This window comes from Gopherus flavomarginatus, chromosome 1, assembly GCF_025201925.1.
Source record: "Gopherus flavomarginatus isolate rGopFla2 chromosome 1, rGopFla2.mat.asm, whole genome shotgun sequence".
Taxonomy (NCBI): Eukaryota; Metazoa; Chordata; order Testudines; family Testudinidae; genus Gopherus; species Gopherus flavomarginatus.
In genome coordinates, this window is record NC_066617.1 from 4,669,051 (window position 1) to 4,677,336 (window position 8,286).

General features: G+C 44.7%; 1 protein-coding gene across 1 annotated transcript; it reads right to left on the bottom strand.

Moving 5' to 3' along the window:
- Positions 1-1,187: 1,187 nt before the first annotated feature.
- LOC127032862 (claw keratin-like) lies at positions 1,188-1,942 on the bottom strand. Its single transcript, XM_050920460.1, has one exon. It carries the CDS (start codon positions 1,940-1,942, stop codon positions 1,475-1,477), a length of 468 nt encoding a protein of 155 aa, XP_050776417.1. The 3' UTR covers positions 1,188-1,474.
- Between the last annotated feature and the right edge of the window lie 6,344 nt (positions 1,943-8,286).

Sequence of the window (8,286 nt, forward strand, 5' to 3'; positions counted from 1 at the left end):
TGCTTCCTGTGTGACCTTTCCCTCAATGGGCTTGTTCACCTCCACATAAACCAGACCTAATAGTGATACTATGCTCTATGATCAGAGGCTTCCTGAAATCAAAGGACTTTGATTAAAGTCTCCCTAAAGTTTTGTGGCTGCACAGAGCTGTATTATTTTCATAGTAGATTTTTTTCCTGGGATTAGATGCCGCCAAATTGTGCATTAGAATTCAAAGTCTCTCTGAACAATTTTTTTGGTTTCCTTTTGAAAATCCCATCTCTCTCTCCCCCTACCTACTGCACCACTTCACTTCAGAGCGAGCCCACCCTAGAGAAGGTAGGTTGGGAATGCACCGGCTGCCAGTGGAGTCCCAGGCTCCCCGTGGCCTGGCCAGATGGGTACGAGGAGCTGAGCATGAGAGAGCCCCATCCATCGAATACTACAACTGACTCCACAGACAAGACAGACAGCACCTCTGGCTCTGTGCACGCTGACCCCACATGTGTCTGGTCTCTGCAGGAAAAGACTCTTTGCTAAAACAGGGAATGCAAAGAGGAACTCCGCCATTGTACAGACAGCCCTCATAACACTATGAACCACTTCAATAGCTCCTCTCACTCCATTGCTTAGAAAAGGTGCAGCTTGAGAAGTATCTCGTGCTGCCTTCTGCACAAGGATGAATTTCATCTGGTACGATTTTTAAACAAGTAGGGAGGAACAAAGAGAACCAAAAGATTGATATTATGATGCAGCAGAATTTTTAATGCAAATGAAATCGGCAGTACACAGTTACAGGAAGAAATACTACAGAGCAGAAAGAATGTATATCAAGTGTTTCAAGGAGATCCACGACCGATCACAGGTCTCAGTGGGATGTAGTTCAGACCAAATATTCTCTTTGTGTTGGTGCAGCTGCAGAGGTTGACAAACAAGTCCCCCTTATAACCCTTTTAAGTGTATTGCTTTACCCCGGTCGGTGGGAAATGAGACAAAGCCAAAGAGAACCAGAGACTACGCAGCTTCTCCATCAGACGTCTGCTGCAGCAAAGGTCAAAGCAAGTCAGTAGAGGTACATAGTGATGGAAAGGTTAGAACATATAGGACCTAATTCTCCTTAACAGCAAGGTCTTTTTTTCTCACTCTCAAGGGACTTAAAATGACAGTAAACGAAAATCATGCCTATCTCTATGCCCCCGTTGCCTTCACCAGGCGGGGTTGGTGTAAAAAACCAAAGTGTAATTCAGAATGAGTCCACATGTGAAAGCGAGAATCAGCACACGGGTGGGAAAGCCTTGGCAGAAAGAGTCCTAAAGCGTAAGATTAGAAATGCAGCATGGCTGTCAGCCCAAGGTGCTGAGCACACACAGCTCCATGGAGTTCAACTGGAGCCCTGTTTGCCCAGCACTTCTGAAAGCCATGCCCAAAAGATCAGGGGTGAATCTGTATCTGGCTGTTCAATTCCTTCCTTCTTCCACGGATGTTGCTGCTGGCATTAGCATGGCCCACAGCTTCCACTGAGGTACCTATGGCAAGATACCCCAGAACCACCTAGTCCCCCATAACCATAACCACCCAGGTAACCACCTAGTCCCCCATAACAGCCTAATCCCCCATAACCATAACGGCTGCCGTAACCACCATATCCGCCTGAACCGTACAATCTTCCGTAACCACCATATCCGCCTAAACCGTACGATCCTCCGTAAAGGCCTCCATAGCCCCCCCAACCGAATGAGCCTCCGTAACCGGGTCCGACCACAGGTGCTCCTTCAGCTCCCACTGCACTGTGTTGAGAGAAATGGCTGAGAATTGGTCCTGGAAGGGTCACGACAGCTGGTGAGGGCTGGATCACCACTTCGGAGTCAGGGCACTGCCTAACGCATGGCTGGTTGGCGGCACCAGTGACCGGCCAGGGCCGGGCCACCCCGCATTCTGGATAGCACAGGCTGGACGAAATCATCTTTCTGGGATGGAGGTAAACCTGAAACGCACAACAGGGACTAGAGTCAAAAGACTGTACAAGTGCAAAGAGGATGTTAGGAATCATTAAAAAGGGGATAGAGAATAAGAAGGAGAAGATGTTATTGCTCTTAAAGAAATCAATGGTATGCCCACATCTCGAATACTACGTACAGATGTGGTCTTCTCATCTGAGAAAAGATATAGTGGCATTAGAAAAGGTTCAGAAAAGGGCAACTAAAATGATAAGGGGTTTGGAAAGGGTCCCACATAAGGAGAGTTAAAGAGGCTAGGACTCTTCAGCTTGGAACAGAGGAGACTAAGGGGGGATATGATAGAGGTGTATAAAATCAGCAAAGAATCCTGTGGCGCCTTATAGACTAACAGATGTTTTGGAGCATGAGCTTTCGTGGGTGAATACCCACATCTTCAGATGCATGAGCTCATGCATCTGAAGAAGTGGGTATTCACCCACGAAAGCTCATGCTCCAAAACGTCTGTTAGTCTATAAGGTGCCACAGGATTCTTTGCTGCTTTTACAGATCCAGACTAACATGGCTACCCCTCTGATACGTGTATAAAATCATGAGTGGTGTGGAGAAAGTGGATAAGGAAAAGTTATTTACTTATTCCCATAATACAAAAACTAGGGATCACCAAATGAAATTAATGGGCAGCAGGTTTAAAACAAATGAAAGGAAGTTCTTCTTCATGCAATGCACGTCAACTTGTGGAACTCCTTGCCAGAGGAGGTTGTGAAGGCTGGACTATACCGACGTTTAAAAGAGAACTGGATCAATTCATGGAGGTTAAATCCATTAATGGCTATTAGCCAGGATGGGTAAGGAATGGTGTCCCTAGCCTCTGTTTGTCAGAGGGTGGAGATGGATGGCCGGAGAGAGATCACTTGATCCTTGCCTGTTAGGTTCACTCCCTCCGGGGCACCTGGCATTTGCCACTGTCGGTAGACAGGATACTGGGCTAGATGGACCTTTGGTCTGACCCGGTACAGCCGTTCTTATGTTCATAAGTGCCGGTGGAAGAAAGGCTTGAAAGCTTGGTTACTATTGCAGCCAATAGGGGCCCGAGAGAGAGAGGAGAAGTGGCCTTAGTCCCTATGTCCGTGGCTATGTATTTCTTCCTGAATCCTCTTTCTATGCCTCTAGTCCACTCGCACTAAACTTCCCTCCCAACAGGACCCTTTGAGCCCCTCTCAAGGACTTTGTATAAAAAAACATCGCCTGAAATAAGGGTCACGATTTCTACACTGGACACCAGGGATTCTGTGTCCATTTTGGACATTTCTCAAAGAGAACCTGATCGAGATCATGGTAATTGCATCCTTTCGTTTGAGGATTTCACCTCTGCATGCAAACCAGTTGAGTCTGGTATCCCAGCGTTGTTCTTTGAGTTTCCAAACCTTGGGAAAAACAACGAGGAGTCCTTGTGGCACCTGAGAGTCTAAGAAATTGGCTTGGGCATAAGCTTTTGTGGGCTGCAACCCACTCCATCAGATGCATGGAGTGGAAAACACAGAGGCAGGTATAAAAGCACATGAAAAGATACCTGTCTCTGTTTTTTCCACTATAGGCATCTGATGAAGTGGGTTTTAGCCCACAGAAGCTGATGCCCAAGTCAATTTGTTAGTCTCTAAGGTACCACAAGGACTTCTCGTTGTTTTTGCTGATACAGATTAACACAGCTACTCCTCTCAAACCGTGGGAGTCATGAATAATTGCTAATAGAGAAACAGAGACTTAGCTTTTCTGCAAAGAAATCACTAAGGACAAGCTCCTCTGCTGGGGTAAAATGGCTTCAGGTCCTCTGGCTTCCACGGAGCGACACTAAATTACACCATCCGAGGAGAAGCACCCTCAATGGGTATTTCTGCTCAGAAGAACATAGGAATTGTTGAATTGGATCATACCACTTGTCAGCTTCATGCATCCTCCTGTCTCCAATAGTGAGGAGTAACAGCAGCATCAGCATGAAGGAGAAAATCACTGAATAGGCCCTTCCTGGACTGTCCTGAACAAGTTCCTTCCTTATCCAACCAAATGAAAAATGGCTAAGGGACTTCCTAAAGTAACTGAGAAGATTTAAATGTCCTAATTCTATTTCCAGTTATTTGGAATTATGTTTCCCAATGGAATATGCTGCTCCTAAATTCCCCGAGCAGCTTCCAATCGAGAATCCTGTAACACCTGCTACTGATTAACTGCACAAGACAATTATGGAAGAGAACCCTGATCCCTCATAAAAATCACAGCCAGTAAGTGCAAGATTCAGTCCTAAATAGAAATGGATCCTACCGCCACATCTCTGGGGATAGAAAGAAATTGATTCCAAATGGACTTACCTAATTGACCGAGAAGACGAAGTCTGAAGAAGTGTTTAGAAGAGTGCTGATTCTTGTGTGCTTTTATACAGTCTAGGACTGCCTGGAGCATCTGTGATGTCATTTGTGGAGGAAGTTCTCATTAGTTACCAAACAAGCTTGATTGTCTTGCTACATCCTCCTTTAGGTGGAGATGTTTTCCTCAGGGGTTGCAATGATTGGGCTAATGGCAGCCTCAGAGGGCGTGAAGTGCAGGTTGCACGCTTCATCTTTCTTTCATCTTAAAATTGTATGGGACAACTGCATTCCTTTTGTCATTCCACTGACTTTATTAGAGCTACAATGAGAATAAATGTCAAGGTGCTTCTGAGTGGCGTCAGTAGCACAAGCCCTGATGAAAGGAATCCAGGTTGGTCCTTTCAATTCATACTGGTCGTGCTTAGGGGAATTAGGCAGTTCATTGTAAACCTGCTAGGAAGGAGGGAGCCACTTTTCTGCATTCTTACCAGCTCCATCACCAGTGGGTCAGATCCATTTCCCTTTGAAGTTAATGGGAATCATTCCTTGCCTCCAGTGTATTTCCTGTCAGACCTTTATATCTGAAATTCACCCTTTGACACAGGAGATGGTACGATGCCTATAGACAACTTTCGTTACACATTGAAATTATAACTAGGTCTCATGAGGGACTTGAATGGAGCATAGGCCTTTGCAATGATCCTCTGTGCAGGGGTGAATTTCACCCTGTGGTGAGTACATCTTGGCGTAACACTGGACCTGCAGTTGGGTCACCAATGCTGTCTCAAAGGGCTTCCTTCGGCAGTTTTGCTCATGAGTCAAGTCCAGGGATGGCGGAGAGTGAAGGACAGCAGTTTTGTTTAAAGTGTAAACTGTGTCCTCAAGAGAGGGTCCCATGTGCAAGGAAGAAGTATCTTCCTTTGATTTTAAGGAACCACTTGAAGCTCTTTGAAGTTGACTTAACCGTGCTGATTTATACCTAGTGAGCACCATTTTCCAATAAAAGTCTTTTGAAAAATACCAAATGCAGAACTCTATTTGAATGAAACTGAAACAGCCCCAAATTGTGTGGCTTTTGTGATACTAAAGACTTCGGCCTCTATTTTTTTTAGAATGACTCTGTTACTCAATGCAGAGGTGTCTAATCCCCACAACAATGTATAAATATTCTGAAGAATTTCCAGCCTTAGCATCCTTACCCTCCCTGTTTGATAGGCCTAGAAAAAGAGGCTTGTTGAGGTGAATGTCACATATAGGTCAGTTGCAGAAACAGAAATACAACCCAATACTTCTGACGCATCCTACCGAAGGCTGAGCTCAAGGTTAATCCCTGTTATGCTGTTTTACAAGACAAGGTTTGTAACATGTCCTGTTAAAAAATGTTTGTTTTTTTGGATCTAAGTATCAATAATTACAAAAAATAGCTCATGTTGTGATCCACTTTCATTATGTTTTCTTAAACATGAGGATAATACTCTCCACAGGAATTACGTGTCCAGACAGGTTCAGGAAATAGAGAGTTGTATCAGCATGAGCAGTCCAAGCCATTCGGGTTTTTTTCTGACTCTGCCAGTCACTCCAGTCTGACCTCCAACTGAGTGTGTCTCTGTTGACCTCCAGTAGTAGATTTGTAATTCTCATGGTACATGGTCTGAGGCTTCCTCTGATCTTAGCATTTCAAAGCACTTTACAAACATTCATTAAGTGTTATATGGCGAAAGAGCTGTATTTATTATAGCCATAATTACTTTTTACTGGCATTAGATGTTCCAACACTGAAGATTATTAGATTGACTTCAAGTTCTCAGATGTCATTCCCATATTCAAAGTTTAAGGGTAGATGCTGAGCCAGGGAAAGCAATGGAAAACATCAGCTACTGCATTTCTATTGAGGAGTGGCCAAGAGCACTGGAAAGAAGCACAAGAGAGATAGAGATAAGGAGAACTTCTTCAAGGGTCACATTGCTGTGGGATTAGACCCCATTAATTGCGAGACTTCCCAACCTACAGAATTCTGTAAGATTCTTCTCTGACAGAAAGCTTTTCAGCCATTATGAGAATGAATTTTTCAAGTGGAAAGTACACCTTCAGCTGGATTGGTTCTAACGCGAGCAGCATAAAATGCCTTAGCTCAGTTTTAAGACACGGAAGTCAATGAAGTCTATGGAGTTCTACTAATGTCCAGTGGCTCAGCATCTGCCCCTTGAGCATTACAAGGGACTCTTTGTTAAGAAATGGAAATATAAAACTTTTTTGAATGAAAATCAAATAGTCCCAAAATCTGAGGCGAGGAATCATCACTGAGTGTTGGTATGCCATCAGAAAGCCTAACGTGCATTTGTGAAGTTCATATCTTCATTTAATCCATTATTACTCAGATGAGGTCACTAGGGAAACTTTTTGCAGCCATGACGGCCTAGAAATGATGGACAGAGATCGGGGTGGGAGGGGGAGCAAAGCAGTAGCGGCTCCCTGCAGCATCCAGCTGTTACTGAGAAATAGCTGCTACCAAGGGCTGTGAGATGTGCCGCCTTGATGCTTGTGCTGGTGCCACCAGCAGGGGTATGCCCTTGCACCGCGCAGACTCCTCGGGACCTCTGGGCATGGGCTGAGCCAGAGGTGCTGTCTGTCTCCTCTATGATGGAGGGAAAGAGGCAGATAGAGATAAGGAGAACTTCAACTGCAGTCACATTGCTGTGGGATTAGACGCGATTAATTGCAAGACTGACCAACCTACAGAATTCTGTAAGACTCTTCTTTGACAGAAAACTTTCAGTCACCAATAAATCCAGTCATAGTCATTACTCATCCCCATACTCACCACTGCTCCTGAACTGCATTGGATGGTTCCCGTTCAAGGCTTCCGAATATCCCACTGAAGCATCAATGACGTCACTAGAATCATGGCAGGACTGTAGCTGGCCCATAAATCAGAGCGCCCCCTGCGACTTCCTGCCCCAAGCACCTTGAGCTCAGCCTTTGGCAGGATGTGTCAGAAATATTGGGTTGACCCGCATGTGACCTTCACCTCAACGTGCCTCTTTTTCTAGCCATATCAAACAGGCAGAATAAGGATGCTAAGGCTGGAAGTTCTTCTGAATATTAATACATTATAGTGGGGACTAGACACCTCTCCATTGAGCAACAGAGTCATTCTAAAAAAATAGAGGCCGAGGTCTCTAGTATGACAAAAGCCACCCAATTCAGGGCTGTTTCCATTTCATTCAAATAGAGTTCTGCATTTGGTATTTTTCAAAAGATTTTTACTGGAAAATGAAGGTGCTCTCTTGGTGTAAATCAGCACAGTGAAGTCAACTTCAAAGAGCTTCAAGTGGTTCCTTAAAATCAGAGGAAGATACTTCTTCCCTGCACATGAGACCCACTCTTGAGGAGACAGTTTGCATTTTAAATAACACTCTGGTTCAGGCAGGAAAGTTTTCTGCAAGATGCCCTATGGTTAGTCAGATTTTATGTGAAATCTCATCACATAACCAACTGGTTCTTCCCTAAGAATGGGTGATTTCATCTCTCCTTATCCTGTTGCTGGTCTCAGTCAGCTGCATTGTCTTACAAGACCTCCACTTCTTGGCTGCTCATGAATGGAGAGATGGTTTTGAATACAGTGTACTTAATTCAAAGCCTTGCTACAAAAGAGCACTGCCGTCCATCACTCTCCGCCATCCCTGGACTTGACTCATCAGCAAATCTGCTGGAGGAAGCTCTTTGAGACAACATTGGTGACCCAACTGGAGGTCCAGTGTTAAGCCAAGATGTACTCACCACAGGGTGAAATTCACCCTTGCACAGAGGATCATTACAAAGGCCTATGCTCCACTTAAGTCCCTCATGAGACCTAGTTATAAGTTCAATGTGTAACAAAAGTTGTCTATAGGCATCGTACCATCTCCTGTGCCAAAGGGTGAATTTCAGATATAAAGGTCTGACAGGAAATACACTGGAGGCAAGGAAGGATTCCCATTAACTTCAAA

Excerpts from the sequence above, each read along its gene's own strand:
- LOC127032862 (XM_050920460.1), bottom strand. The coding sequence starts at position 1,942 with ATGATTTCGTCCAGCCTGTGCTATCCAGAATGCGGGGTGGCCCGGCCC.